At 39.6% G+C, this 15,618-nt stretch overlaps 1 protein-coding gene across 9 annotated transcripts in view; it reads left to right on the top strand.

Moving 5' to 3' along the window:
* Positions 1–15,618, top strand: part of DNM1L (dynamin 1L) — a 39,772-nt gene that overhangs the window by 11,448 nt on the left and 12,706 nt on the right. For 4 of the 9 annotated variants that reach the window (XM_087934993.1, XM_026722083.2, XM_026722011.2 and 1 more), the window contains exons 2-9: positions 3–150; positions 5,550–5,596; positions 7,957–8,028; positions 8,644–8,730; positions 9,202–9,364; positions 10,612–10,732; positions 11,829–11,960; positions 13,744–13,950. In XM_087934993.1, the coding sequence (XP_087791119.1) occupies positions 3–150; positions 5,550–5,596; positions 7,957–8,028; positions 8,644–8,730; positions 9,202–9,364; positions 10,612–10,732; positions 11,829–11,960; positions 13,744–13,950 (977 nt within the window). Of the gene's footprint in view, positions 1–2; positions 151–3,704; positions 3,744–5,549; positions 5,597–7,956; positions 8,029–8,643; positions 8,731–9,201; positions 9,365–10,611; positions 10,733–11,828; positions 11,961–13,743; positions 13,951–15,618 lie in introns of all 9 variants that reach the window. The other 5 variants (XM_087934992.1, XM_087934991.1, XM_087934989.1 and 2 more) reach the window with 2 other exon arrangements.

The raw sequence follows: 15,618 nt of genomic DNA, 5'->3' as shown, positions 1-15,618 counted from the left end.
AGAGCAGTGGCAAAAGTTCTGTACTAGAAAGCCTAGTTGGAAGAGATTTGCTCCCAAGAGGCACTGGGATTGTTACTCGAAGACCCCTCATCCTGCAGCTGGTACATGTTACGTCAGAAGAAAGTCGGAAAACCGCTGGAGATGAAAACGGTAAGGCCTGACCTCTGTGCGATTAGTGGATATTTAAATGGTGATTATGAATGAGGCTTTGTCATGCAGTCAACGCGGAGAAGAAGCAGTACTTAAATTTCTCCTGTGCCTTAGGTTTTTTGAATTACTATTTTTCTCCCTTTAAGTATCCTGATGTTGAAGTACAGGTAGCAAATTGCAACAAGAATTCAATAATTTTATGTCTAAGGAAGTTTATATATGGGGGAAAGAAAGATCTAATGGAATAAGTTTATATTGCATATGGTATATGAATGTGTTCAATTAATCAATCAATCGGTTTATTACAGTTTTAGACCAGAGACCAGAACAAATAAAACACTCAGTAAATATACAATTAAAAATTCTAGTATAAAATAAGAACTAAAATCTATAATAAAATCCAGTCTGTCAATTATACATGGTCTAACTATACTAACATTACAATCCATAAACTCTGTGGCCCATTGTAGGTCCATTGCTAAAAGGGAAAAGATTAAGCAGTGCAAAGGGTTTGCTACATTATAGTTATATAACAGTGATGTGCCAAAAGCGCGCACACACGCGTGCATGCCAGCACCCACAATGCAATGTGCCTTCCCCTGCTCACACGTGTGCAACATCCCCCATTCCCCCTTACCTGCACTGTGCATGTGCGTACCTCCCAGCTGATTTTCGGCCCATTTGAGGCCTTTTTCGCCCTCTCAGGGACTCCCAGGGAAATACCAGAAGTGACGAAACAGGCCCATTTTTCATCCTCCAAAGGCTGCAGAGGCTTCCCTCAAGCCCCCAGGAGGGCGAAATGGCCTCCCCTGGGCTCCAGAGACCCTCCAGAGGCTGAAAACGGGCACTTCCGATATTTCCAGAAGGCCCATTTTTGGGCCTCCCGAGGCTGCAGAGGCTTCCCTCGAGCCTCTGGAGGCTGAAAACGGTCTCAAACAGGCCAAAAATTAGCTGGGAGGCATGTGCATGTGCAGTGCAGGTAAGTTTGGATGGGGGCCCCTTTTTATGTACAGCTGAACAAATAATTTTTGGAAGAATAAGGAGAGTATAATTTATAAACAGTGATTACTACTTTCTAAAGCTCTATGAACATTTCTTTACTGTAAAAGCAGGAATTTGTTCTCTTGAAGAATCATCCTTTTTTCTTAATCTTTATGTTCAGGTTCCCCAATGCCCCATGCTTAATCAGAAGATAAGAAAATGTAATTTGCCCTTCTGGGAAAATGATTTTAATTGGGCAACAGGGGAAGTGGAATATATTGGACCTGTTTTTATTATGGAAAGAAAAAAAATGTCAAGAAAATACATTATTTGTATGACTAGTATTTGAAGGGAGCATTAGCTGGTCTTCCAGTTTCTGGCACGCATGCAAGCGCAAAGACCAGTAGCTGGTGCACATGCATACACCAGAATCCAGAAGAACAACGGGCAACGGCTGGCGTGCGTGCCGTAGGTTCACCATCACGGGTTTAATCTATTTATTGGTATATAAGCTCTGATTGTTTTGTCTTAAAGATTGCTGATCATTGTCAGGCTGAATGGCATTTTTAGAACCATGTGGGAAGCCAGATATAAGGGCATTGTGGTTCGAATGCAGAAAACATGATATGATCCACATTCTTGGCAATAATAAATAATATCTCCAGAGCTGAAGAATTTTCTTGGATGAGAAGCGAAAAACAAGTCCAGTTGCCTCCTGAAAAAACACCTTTGGGACAGTCTCTTCTGTTGTTTTCCATGGCATTTCAGGGTCAAAAGAGATAACAGTAGGGAATTGGTTAGTCTCTCACAGAGAGAGAGAAAGAGAAAGAAAGAAGGATATGAGTCTCTCGGGCTGAGCTATGAGAAAAAGTACAGTTCTCCCAATTGTGGATGCTTATATAATCTGTCAACATTTATTGATGATATCGTTCTCTCTCTTGTATATCTTAAGGCAATATTGGTAATACTCCCATCTCTTATTTTGTCCGCCACAGCAATGTGATGAAGAGGGTTAGGTTAACAGAAAGCATGACAAGCCAAAGCTTTCATGCTAAGGGAGGACTGGAACTCATAATCTCCAGTTTCTAATCCACCACTGTAACCACTATGCTAAACTGGCTTTAGTGTTAAAACTTACTAAGGTTAGTATATTGCATAAATTGGAGCCACCAGTTTTTAATTGACGTAATTACATGGGTTGTGACGGTGATTGTGGATCATCAATCATATGATTCAGTCTTATATTGCAGTTTTTTGACGTAGGCAGGGAATTTTAGTAGTGTTCTTATATACAAGTATGGATGACTTATGGCCACAATTGAGCCCAAAATTTCTGTTGTTAAGTGAGACATTTGTAAAGTGACTTTTGCCCCATTTTACGACCTTTCTTGCCACAGTTGTTAAGTAAATCATTGCAGCTGTTAAGTTAGTAACATTATTGTTAAGTGAATCTGGCTTCCCCATTGATGTTGGTTGTCAGAAGGTCGCAAAAGGGGATCACATGGCCTTGGGACACAACAACCGTCGTAAGTATGAGTCAGTTGCCAAGACTCTGATTTTTTTGATCACGTGATCATGGGAATGCTACAAAGGTCGTAAGTGTGAAAAACGATCCTAAGTCACTTTTTTCAGTGCTGTTGTAACTTTGAACGGTTACCTAATTAACTGTTGTAAGTCGAGGACTCCATAGTCCTCGACTGCCTTGCTTAGCAATGGTTTGACGTTATGACTAACCCCCCCCCCATTGCAATCAATCCTTGCATTTATGATGCTGTCCTGCAGTCATGTGATTGCCTTTTGGGGGCTTTGCAACTGGTGCACATTGATGGCCGCTGCAGTGTCTCCGGGTCCCTGGATTTCCATTTGTATGCCTCTCAATGGGCTGGTAAACAAGCAGTTTAATAGAGAAGGTGCCAGTAAAATTATAAGGTGTGGCCATGGGATGTTTCACTTAACAACCAAAGGAGAAGCGATGTGGTAAACACTTGTTGCAGACAGATGATTTTCCCCTCCGTGAACATGAACCTGAATGACCTGATTGTGGTTCCTAAGTGAGAATTATCTGTGCAGAAGGTCTCAGGCTGAGACAGCCTGTCATAGAGTTTCATGTAATCTCTTTTTTTTTAAAATAGTGACGTCTATACCCATTAACTCAAATTGGGACATTAGCTCTGTATTCTGAAAAATGGAAGGTTGTGTTCCCAGTGTGACTGTTTTCTGGTGCTTAATTCTGCTTTTGGTAAATGGAAGTACCACATGGTATAACAGTTGCTTTAGGTCATTTCAAAGCTATGACCTATAATAGGTCATTTCAAAGTCAGCAAACCTTTCCCCCTCTTTGTTGATTATCTGCTCGGTGCCTACAAGCTTTTCAGATGAAATCTTGACCGCATTAATAGTTTCTTAAGTCAGTGTGTATGTCTCTGTGCATGCTGTGATTTTTGCAGGATAAAACTAATAAAAACCCTGCAACTTGAAGTAACACATCTGAAAGGGGCTGGGGGCAGGGGACGACAGACAAAACAAACCCTCTGTAGAACTAAACCTTTGATGCTGTTTCTTTTTAACTGCAGACCCTGCAACTTGGAAACATTCAAGGCGCCTTTCTAAAGGTTTCCTATTCACTTCTTTTCCCACTACACAGAATTTGCATGCTTACTTATGTAGTGTAGCCACCAGCTTTCCATGTCACTTCTTTTGCTGCCTGCTGTCTGTATTTGCACATTCACACGCTGGCTGCTTTGCTAAATCTCTGGTTTTGGTTGGCTGCCTTAAGCTTGGCCTTTCTATCTCTCTGCCTGCATTTGTGTCAAATTAGGAACCTTAACTGGAAACCTATCCTTTTTCTGGAAAGTGGTATAATGCCTGAACATAACTGTTTATAATCTTTCTCTCTTTTTCCTTTAAGCCAAGGGTCTCCAAACTTAGCCACTTTAAAACTTGTGGACTTCAACTCCCAGAATTCCCCAGCCAGCCATGCTGGCTGGGAAATTCTGGGAGTTGAAGTCCACATATCTTAAAGTGGCCAGGTTTGAAGACCCCTGCTTTAAGCTATGGTAGCGTGCATTTCTTGGAAGTAGTAAATGGTGAATAATTGCAATAAGTAGTACTGGAAAAAGAACACTTGTCTAGCGTCATGGAAATGTGACATAGGCTATGAGAAGGCTAATTTGAGAAATCATCTGCAAGCAAATTGTTTTGCATCTGCCAATGTTTCTGGAAAAGCTGCTTGGTCTCATGATAGATCTGCAGGCCACCCAAAAACTGGTTTTCTCTTTAAAAGTTGCTTTAAAGCAGAGTCACAAATTCAACACGCTGTTCTTATTAAAACAAGATTCATCAAATTAGAATGATGAATTTTGACCATAGCTACCAAGTGCCTCCAAGCTAGTGCTTTCCAAATAGTTTTCCCCCAGATGGTTATTTTATGTGTATCATATAATATACATATTATTATATTATTTTTATTTGTAACATTTATGCGGGCACCCAATTGAAAACTTCTCTGGACATTGGGATTATAAATTTTAGAATTGCAATTGTAATTTGTTTTGAACATTGAAAGTTAAGAATTCTGCTTTGGGTAAGCTGACTTTTTTTAAAAAAGAAAAAGGGATATACATTCACAGATTATTATAAAGGTAAAATCTGGATGCCTATGGTTCTGTGAAGAAAATATTCTTAACTGTTATCCCAGGAAGCCACAGTTATGGACAATATAGTATAAGGATAAAACTGGGTGTAGAATTGAAATGAGTTAGGAAGTATGACATTCCTTGACAGAGGTATTGGCTGCCTTAGACATCTCTACTCAATACTTCTATAGTTACACTTTTTAATGTTTGTCGCTTCATTGTACCTTTTCTCCCCTGGAAAGTTTATACTAACATTCTTCTTGGCACATAAAATAAGGGAACTGCAGAAGATCCTGTATAGATAAACAGGGTAACAGAAGCATTCTGTTGTATGGCTGCTTGTATAATGCCCCCAATTCAGTTGTAGTTGTTTATGGCCAAGTTACATATTAAGCAACAAGATTTTTGCCTAGTCAGTATTAGTTTTATGACTTTTATCAACTGTCTCCTTAAGTCCATTGATGATATGAAAAAAATGCACTCATATATGTACTTTCCTGCTCTGTAGCTGCTTCAAAGACTGACCTAAAATGGATCTAAATAGAAGAAGCAGGATATGCCAGGATCAAGGTTCTTAACCATCTATGGTATTACCTGTTCTCGGCAGAGTACACATTAGTAAATGCTTTTTTTTTTTTTTGCTTATAATTGATTAATGTTGCTTGTTTTTAGTTTCACCTTGAATAGCCGAAAGAGCATAGCTCAAGAAACTATATGTATACATGGACAACTTTTGTTTGTGTTGCCCACCTCTTGTCTCACGCCACAATGATCTCTTTGCAGGGATTGAGGCTGAAGAATGGGGAAAATTTTTACACACCAAAAACAAGGTAGGCTTTGCTCTTTATGATCTGCAGTAACAAAAAGGATGGCTAGCACCTACTGTGTAAGATGGTTGAATGCTGTCATTTTGATTCCTCTACAATCATCCATAAGCATTCAAGGGCATGATGATAGAAATAGAAGATAGAGGGGGTCATTGGGTGTAGCTCGGTACAATGTTTCGAAGCAGCATTTTAAGCACTGAGGGTGAAAATTCAGTTCCTTGAAAGCTCCAGGATTTTCAAACTAGCCTTGTATGTGTGCAAGAGACAGATTCTCAGTGTGATACTCCGTGTAAATGTGATTGCTTGCTTCACATGCAAACTTGTTTCACACTGTGGTCAGGGGTGGGATGCTACCGGTTCTGCCTGGCTCTATAGAACCGGTAGCTCTGAAGAGCAGCAGACACCAAACGGGTTCTGTGTTTGCTGCTGTTTGGTCTGGGCTCTTATCTGTCATTTATTTCCTGCTTTGTCAGCCTCAGCTGCTTTGCACGGCACAGCTGAGATTGAAAAAGCAGGAAAAAAAGAGGCTTTTCAAAGGCTGTGCACCTGCTCACTGAGCTTTTCAGCTCTCCGGGTAGCACAGCTTAAGTTTTTTTTACACGCGTGCAAAATGCTTATGCACGTGCAAAATGTAATCATCAAACTGGCAGTAACACTGGTTGAATCCCACCCCTGACTGTGGTTTCTGAGTTCTGTATACCTAAGTCATAATTGTTTTAACCATAGTTAGTTGAATAAGCAAATATTAGTTTTGTGGTCAGTACTTTTCTTGCCGACCAGTTAAGTTGGCTTCTTGAAAGATTTCCTATGTTTTCCCAATTTCTGTATTCAGGATAAATGGGCAATTTGCAAAAACAAACGAGTTCTAGGTCCCCATGTCTGTCCTGCATCTGTACAGTTACGTTGCTTTGTTGTCCTGTTAGGGAGTGTCATAATTATGTATTCCAACAATCATAACACAAAGTTTGGATGGAAGTACTCAAACATCTTCCTTCAAAACTTGCATGAACACTTGTGAGTACTTAAACAGGAAGATGTTAGCAAAATTTGCAGACAGGCACCCTGTTTTCTCAAATTTTTGCAGAACAGCAGCAATGCAGATAGTCCTCAACCTATACCCATTTATTTAACAACCATTTTAAATTACAACTGTGCTAGAAAAAGTGACTTATGTCTGGTCCTTATAGTTAGGACTGTTATAGCCTCCCTGTGATCACATGATCAAAATTCGGGCATTTGGCAACCAGCATATATTTACAGTTGTTCCAAAATCCTGGAATCATGTGATTGCCATTTGTTGCCTTCTGAGGATGCTTCCAACCAGTTTCAGTGGGATAAGCTGGATTCATGTAATGACCATGTGATTCATTTGACCACCATGGTAATTCACTTATTGGCTGTGTGGCACAAAGGTCATCAGATTGGCACAATTCACTTAACAACTGTGTTTCTTAGCAACAGAAGTTTTGGTCCCAGTTGTAGGTCATAAGTTGAGGACTATCTGTAATGCACACAACTGCAACCAAACTACAGTGAAAAAAGTGAAACAATACGAGCTTCAGAAAACTGCCTTCTATTTTTATGGTGTGGAATAGCCATTCTTGGCCTTGGAAGTTGTTAAATAAAGCTGCATCTCTCCAATCTACACCCACATTACTTTCAAACTTGGCAAGATTGAATGACTCTGTTTCTGAACTCACTAGTTACTCTTCAGCTTTCTGGTGCTGGTTGTCAGTTACAAAGTTTTGGTGGCATAGAATCATGTTTTCCCATTGTTTCTGCCCATCCAGAAAGATAAAACAGAAGTGGTCATGTTGCGATGGTACTCAATGGTACCCAGGTGGCGTGTGTGCCTCCATTAATACAATACTTGCCCTCTGGAACACTTGTCACCCGGAAATTTAAGTGGTGCTTACATCCTGTCATCCTGTCTGTTAATGTATTAGTCCCTGAGTTATGGCGTTCTTTGTATTGTATTGGATATGTTTTTAACTTGTTAAATAGTTATTTAATATTTAAGGAGCCTCTGTGGCGCAGTGGTGAGAGTACAGTACAGCAGGCTACTTCTGCTGACTGCCAGCTGACTGCAATTTGGCAGTTTGACTCTCACCAGGCTCAGGGTTGACTCAGCCTTCCATCCTTTTGAGGTGGGTAAAATGAGGACCCAAATTGTTTGGGAGCAATATGCTGACTCTGTAAACAGCTTAGAGAGGGCTGTAAAGCACTGTGAAACGGTATATAAATCTAAGTGCTATTGCTGTTATGAGTTAAATCACCTGTAAACATCTAGATAAAAAGGCTGACCAGAACAGAGTTATTTGCAAAAGGCTTTCAGCTCCTTTGCTTTTTCATTACTTTTACAGCTCTACACAGATTTTGATGAAATTAGACAAGAAATAGAAACTGAAACTGAAAGGATTTCAGGAAATAATAAGGTAGGCACTCACAGTTACTGTATTTTTATAAACAAGAATCGTTTCAACGCATGAACTGGAAGCTTCCATTGATCACATAATCACACAAAGTTAATCTCAATATCTGTGTTCAAGCTTTCTTTGTCCAGAAACTGAATGCGCCACTGATTATGATGCTCATAAAATCTAAGATTGTAACTTGGGATGTCATCTCAGGCAGCTTAGCTTGACAGTGCAAAGTTTTGCTTTGTTTTTCCTCTTCACATTTTTTTTAAAATAGGCATTTTTGTCAGTCACATTTAAAGGAAAATGGCACATGAGCCAAGTATAGGAAAAAAGAACATCTATTTGGAATATCAATAAGGTACTCAGAATATATAAGCTTGTGTGCTATTTTATGAACAGCTGAGGTCTAGAAGTGCAAACTTAAATAAATGGGAGTTTGCTCAGTAAAAAAATTACCTCATCTGGTACTACGGTTCAGATGTCTTGGAATGATAGCTTTCATAATTTTCAGCCATTGTGATCCCAGTACATCCAGGAGATATCCAGTTGGGTGGGAGAGTCTGCTTTACCATTAAAACCCAACATTTGTTTAGAAATTACTCTTGGCTTCTTTTTCTCCTGTTTTTGTAGGGAATCAGTCCTGAACCGATTCACCTAAAGATTTTTTCACCTAACGTTGTCAACCTGACCCTTGTAGATTTGCCAGGAATGACAAAGGTAAGAATATATTAACTGCACTTCTTAGGTTTGGAAAATTACAAGATAGCAAATTATACTGCATTGCACTTATTTTCAAAATGATTCTTACCTGGGTCCTAGCTATGTCTACCTCATCACTTTGCGCTACCTTCTATGACAGTATTTCTCAACCTCAGCAGCTTTAAAAACGTTTCCAGAATTCCCCAACTGCATCCTGGCAGCCATCTTAAAGTTGCAGAGAAACACTTTTCTATGAAATCTTTTCTTCTAACCCTGTAGCACAGATCTCTTCAAATAGTTATCTTGCATGCCTTTCCCCAGTTGGCATCCTCCACATTCCTTGAAGTGTTAACTTTTATCATTGCAGCTGTGCTAGTTCGGGAGATGGGGAGTTTAAAGAAACACTTTGAGTTTCTTATGTGACTTTAAAGAAAAAGATTTGTAGGGGTTCTCCCTACTAAAGTTGGTTTAATTTTTCCCCCCTCCTAGGTACCTGTAGGTGATCAGCCAAAAGATATTGAACTTCAGATCCGAGAGTTAATCCTTCGCTTCATTAGTAACCCCAATTCAATTATTCTGGCGGTCACTGCTGCCAACACAGACATGGCCACCTCTGAGGCACTGAAAATAGCCCGGGAGGTTGATCCAGATGGTAAGTATAAAAAGTACATTCCAGATAGTTTTCTATCTCCAGGAAATAATACTTTAAAGCCCAGTTGATAGTTTGATGTCACCTTGTAGTAACATCTGTTCTTAGAAAATTAATATTCTCCATTGGAATGAGTTAATGAGTTTTCCGATTGGAGGGTTTCAGACAAAATTCAAGGTTAAGTCCCATAAATTACCAAGAGCAGCTGAGAAGGCATTCAGTTACTGTTCAAGGATTATTACAGAATTGTATATAGAATGAGGGAGGCAGAATATTCTTCCCCATGGCTCCCTGTTTGTTTTATGAACTTTATTGACAGTAACTATAGTATCAGGTTAGAGTTCACCAGTTCTGAGCCCTCACTTAACGCAAGCCACATTTGACATGCTGAATGGTATCTGGGAGCTGAATAGAATAAATCACAGACTGGGAGGAATGCTTAGCCCTGAAGCTTGTTTCACTTTATGAATCCTTGTTTATGAAACATAGAACAATTGTCTCAGATGCTGAAGTGTTTTGCTTTGCCAATTATTGTTAATTTCTGTTGCTAATTTCTTATATTTGGATTTATTTCTGGTTATGTTTCTGTTTCGTTTTAGTTGCTAAACTTTAAAGCAACAGAGATTTGGTTTCGACGTTTCGTTCTGTGCAAACTTCTTGTCAGGGTAGCGGCAGTTACTCCAACTTGTTACTTCCATTTGTTGCAAATCATCGTTATTAGTTTTTTTTAGTGAAACTTCTGAGAGAGAGGGAGGATTCATTTATATTGTTCATGGTAGTACATAGGAATTAAAGCATATCTTCATTTAATAAAGATAAACAATTTATACACAATGTACATCACCAAGACTGAGCTGGTATCAAGCCAAAACGGTCCCAGTTCAAATGCATTTAGGTTTTCTAGTTTGCTTGGCAGTTCCTATTGGCAGAACAAGCCAAGAGGTGGTGATTCAGCAGTGAGTACATTAGCTGAATTATAAGAAACTACAAGTCAGAAAAACTCTGACCTAGCTCTATGGCTGAGGCAGCTTAGAATAACTTCACAATTTGCATTAAATCAGAGAATGACTTAATCTTTAAATAGTGAATTTCCCTTCTGCATGGCCTTGTTTAATGGTCAACTTTGGACTTTTTTCACCTTTTTTTCCCTTTTTGTTTTGTTTTTACTTTGGGTAGATATTTCCTAGGTTTGAAAAGTTAGATACATGACCAGCTTAATGTAAATGACAGTTTTCCTGCCGCTCTGATAGGGCGGCGTACGCTTGCTGTGATCACAAAGCTGGATCTTATGGATGCTGGCACAGATGCCATGGATGTACTTATGGGAAGAGTAATACCTGTGAAACTTGGCATCATTGGTGTGGTCAACAGGTGAGTGTGGAGTGGCAGGAGAGTTTGATTCTGAAAGAATTTTTTTTAATTCCCACACATCCTAGATATTCATTCCCACATTTTGGCGTAAGGGTTCAGTAAAACTATTGCAGATAATGGGTAACTTAAAATTCTCAAACTTTTTATATTATGTAAACTAAGGTTTAGGAGATACTGCTTTTCTGCAGTCATTTCGAAACAGGAAACAAGCACAACCATAAAATGGGTCTTCCAAAGAGGCAACTGGACTTAACTTTTTTTTTTTAAAAAAAAGACATTTTGCTTTTCATCCAAGAAGCTTCCTCAGCTCTGAAAAAGCTTCTTGGATGAAAAGTGAAACATCTTCAAAGAAAAACAGTTGCCTCTTGAAAAAGCACCTTTGGGACAACCATGACCCGGATGACTGAGAATCTGCACAGACATATAGGTTGGGTCCAAAATAGAAATAACAATAAATAGCAAAGAACATCCTCCCCTCTCGCATTAACCTTTCCAAATTTGAAGAAAATGGGGACGCGTATATCCTTGCCTTGCCCACAGGGCATGCTTTTCCTGTTCCCCACACTCTTTCTCCCTAGAAGTGCCTGTTCCTTTGCCTCTGATACAAAAAGAAGAGATGGGCAACATTTAATGGGTTAGGTGGCAACTTGGCCTTCCTGGAGAACGCAAGTAGTGATGCACTGGGGGGGGTGGAGTCAAAGTTCACCATCAATGCCTTAGTGCTGGGAAACCCCACCTACTTCTGGTATAAATAGTGGTACAATTGTGGCAGCAAGTAAGATGAATGAAAGCACAGTTAGGATTTGGCATCATTACAGACCCTATATATCGATATATGTTTTGTGCCAGGTCTGTCTTGTCAGACAATAATATAGGCAAAGGAATAGAAGTGGTGTTGTGGTTGCACTTTTGAATGGAAAGCAAAAAAAAGACAAAATAAATCCCAAAATAGAAAAAAAAATCTGTTGATAGGCCATCAACAGGAAAAGAATATTAAGTTCTAGTTCATATGCTGCAATGGCCAATTCCCATTGGTGATGAATAAGATGTGAAGTCTTTTATCACAGTATTCACAATAAATCTTATTAACCTGCAGGAGTCAGCTGGATATCAACACTAAGAAGAGTGTGGCTGATTCGATTCGTGATGAATATGGTTTCCTCCAGAAGAAATATCCCTCTTTAGCCAACCGCAATGGGACAAAGTATCTAGCTAGAACACTTAACAGGTACAGGGAGTTGCTCTGATCTTAATTTGCAACTTGATCCTTCTCCTCCTCCTCCTCCTCCTCCTCCTCCTCCTCCTCCTCCTCCTCCTCCTCCTCCTCCTCCTCCTCCTCTTTTATTTATTGAATTTGTTTGCTCTCCCATCTCTCCATAAGGAAACTCTGGGCAGTTTATAACATTAAAATAAAACCCTAAATATATGTATAAATGTATAAAATATCATTAAAATTGCAATAAAGTACAAGTTATAATTAAAGATAGGGAGAAAGCGAGGAGTATATACCGGGGGGGGTGAATATATACAGGGGGAACCCCACCATTAGCAACAACATGGACTTACATACTGCTCCATAGTGCTTTATACCCCCCTCTCTTAAGTGGTTTACAGAGTCAGCATTTTGACCCCCAACAATCTGGGACCTCATTTTACCAATCTCAGAAGGATAGAAGGCTGAGTCAACCTTTAGCTAGTCAGGATGAAACTGTTGGCAGTTAACAGAGTTAGCTTGCAATCGTGCATTTTAACCACTGTGCTACTATGGCTCCTGTTAGTTGATCAACCACTTTTAGAGTGATATTCCCCCATCGGGGCTCATGTTAGAGAATTTTTTTCTTTTGCTGGTGAGTAATATTAAAGGCTGCACAAAGTGTCAATTGTAGGGGCACAATGTTCTGCAAAAATCTTGAAGAGTTTTTATCAGTGAACTCCAGAGGTAAAATAATGTTCTGAGTGCAGAATTATTTTTGCAGTTTTGATTCTCATATATGCAGGAACACTTGGAAACCTGGCATTTCTTATGGGTTGATTTGATATATGGTATTAGCTTTGTGAGGTAAACAAATTGCCAGTTTCAATTTGATTCCTCCTACCTTGGCAAATTATAAGCCTTTGCTTATAAAGGATAGATTTTGAGGTTTATTTAAGTGCTAATTCTGTGTGATAGATAAACATAATTTAATGGAACATAATTTAATGGAATCCTTGCTGATACATTTCTTCATGTCAGTCTATTATACTGTAACTTGGTTTATTTGATACTAACTTCACTTCCAAACCAGCCTGGTTGCTAATTAAAGAAATAAACAATTGCAGGGACCTCTAATTACAGCTCACCCATAAGGGCATTACTTCTGCACAATTGTGCTACATTTCATTGTTTGTTGCCTCCCAGTAGATACTCAGAGACTCCCCTAGTTGAACCACAACCTGTAAATACTCACTTGATAATCTCTCTAGTCTAGAAGGAGGGCTTATACTCAAAGGCCATCAGCACCCATTATTTGAAATAGTCTTTCCCTAGAAAGAAAACATGGACTATCTTTGAATTGTTTTAAAGATTAGAATTCACACTGGCAGCTGGGTAACGATCCCTAGTATACTGTGTGTTTTATTACTACATTTATCTATTTTTATCATATGTTATTGCATTTAAATATCCTGCCTGGAGATTGAAAAATATTTTAAATAATTAAAACTAATCAACAATGTAGCTTACATAGCTGAATGCTGTTAAATTTTTCAAATTGTATGTCATGTATTAAAATTAAAGTATTTGAGGAATGGTCTGGAACATCTCAGTGAAATACTTTAGCCTACTATAACTTCATAACTTTTTCTTTCAAAAATCTCAGTCGTATATATATTTCAACTAAAAACTGCTGGCAGTCAGACTCCTAGAACTTCATTTGTTTAACAGCCAAAATGTGGAATGAAAACTTGAATAGATTGCATGCTTAAATCATCTTTCTAACGGTTTCTTTCCCCCTCTCCAACTTTGCTTTTAGGCTACTCATGCATCACATTAGAGACTGCTTACCTGAACTGAAAACCAGAATCAACGTTTTAGCTGCCCAGTACCAGTCTCTGCTCAACAGTTATGGAGAACCAGTAGATGATAAGAGTGCCACGTTACTGCAGCTTATTACCAAATTTGCCACTGAATATTGCAACACCATTGAAGGGACAGCAAAATACATAGAGACTTCAGAACTGTAAGCAAATGTTACAGATTTTGCTATGGATGATAGTCTTTCTAGACCAGTCCTGTCAAACTGGTGGCCCATGGGCCGGATACTGTTACTGTAGGCCACGGCTACCCCAGCTCCACAAACGCAAAAAACATCATGATACGGCCCACGATGCAAGTGGGTTTGACACCCCTGTTCTAGATGATAGAGAATACATACAAGTAATTCTTGTTTAATGTCCGCTTGTTCGGCGACTGTTCAAAGTTAAGCAGCATTGAACGAGAGGTAATGACAAGTAGTCCTTGACTTACAACCATTTGCTTAGTGACTATTCAGAATTAAGATGGACCTGATCCGGATTCCTTTCCTCCCCCCAGTTGCATGATCACATTTTGGGGTGTTGGCAGCCAGCCCTCATTTAGAGCCATCTGCAGATCCCATAGTCATATGACCACAATTTTGATGGGTTTTTTTTTTTTTGGGGGGATTTACTTCCAGTTTCTGGCAAAAAAAAAAAGCCCATTGTAGACAACGGGTTTGCTTTACAACCTTGTTATTTGCTTCACAACTGCCATATTAGCTTAACGATCCCCCCTGTGCTCCGTTTTTTTGCTTCCTGGGCCTTAGGGAACCTTCCTGGGTGAAGCAGTAAGACAGCAAGGGGGATCCTGGCACAGCTGATTGTCAGAATAGCTGATCGTTGGAAGGAAAAAAAATACTGGTTTGGCCAAACCGGTAGCTGTTTTTTTACTACCGGTTTGGCCAAACAGTAACACTTTTTTACTACCGGTTTACCCGAACTGGTAGAATACCACCACTGCTTCACGGCCAGCTTTTGAGAGGCAAAGCCCATGGGGAAGCCAGCAAGAGGTTGCAGGTGGCAGTCATGTGGTCCTGGGTGCTGTGACTTCACATAATGGATCTAAGAATGGTAACTGAGAGTGCTGGAACTGTAATTGGTACAGTCATATCACATTACACATTACAACTGTATTGAGCAACGGAGTTCCCAGTCCCAATTATCATGGGTAAGTGGGTCCTCATTGGTAAACTTACCTGGTTAGTAAGTTTTTAACGCTTGACTTGAACTGTGCTCTCCTTGCAGAAAATTAAGTACAGCTAGTCCTGGAGTTATGACAACTGAGTCCAAAATTTATGTTGCTGAGGGGTAACATTTGTTAAGGGAGTTTGCCCCACTTTATGACTTTTCTTGCCACAGTGGTTAAGTGAATCATTGCATTTGTTAATAACACAGTTGTTAAGTGAATCTGGCTTCCCCATTGACTTGGCATGTCAGAAGGTCTCAAAAGGTGATCACATGACCCTCGGAACACTGTGACTGTCATAAATATGAGTCAGTTGCCAACCATCTGAATTTTGATCATGTGACCATGGGGATGCTGCAACAGTCATAAGCTTGAAAAGTGGTCATAAGCACGGGTGGGATTCTACCAGTTCGTACCTATTTGCTAGAACCGGTTAACATTCCAAGCAGTTCGGAGAACCAGTTGTTAGAAGAAATTACTGGCCTAATCCTGTAAGGAAGGCAGGAAGGAAACATTCTGGTGTTGCTTACAGAAACTGCCTCTCCATTAACCCTTATTACATTCTTGGCAGGACTAGACTTCCTGTTTCAGGAACGTCTCTGGAGTTTTTTTCCCCTCTTTTACTGGTACTTTGCTTTTGTGGAGT

The sequence above is a fragment of the Pseudonaja textilis genome, chromosome 5, assembly GCF_049901715.1.
Source record: "Pseudonaja textilis isolate UNSWEBS1 chromosome 5, rPseTex1.2, whole genome shotgun sequence".
NCBI lineage: Eukaryota > Metazoa > Chordata > Lepidosauria > Squamata > Elapidae > Pseudonaja > Pseudonaja textilis.
Note: the sequence above shows the minus strand (reverse complement) of the source record. Positions and strands in the feature narration are given on the sequence as shown.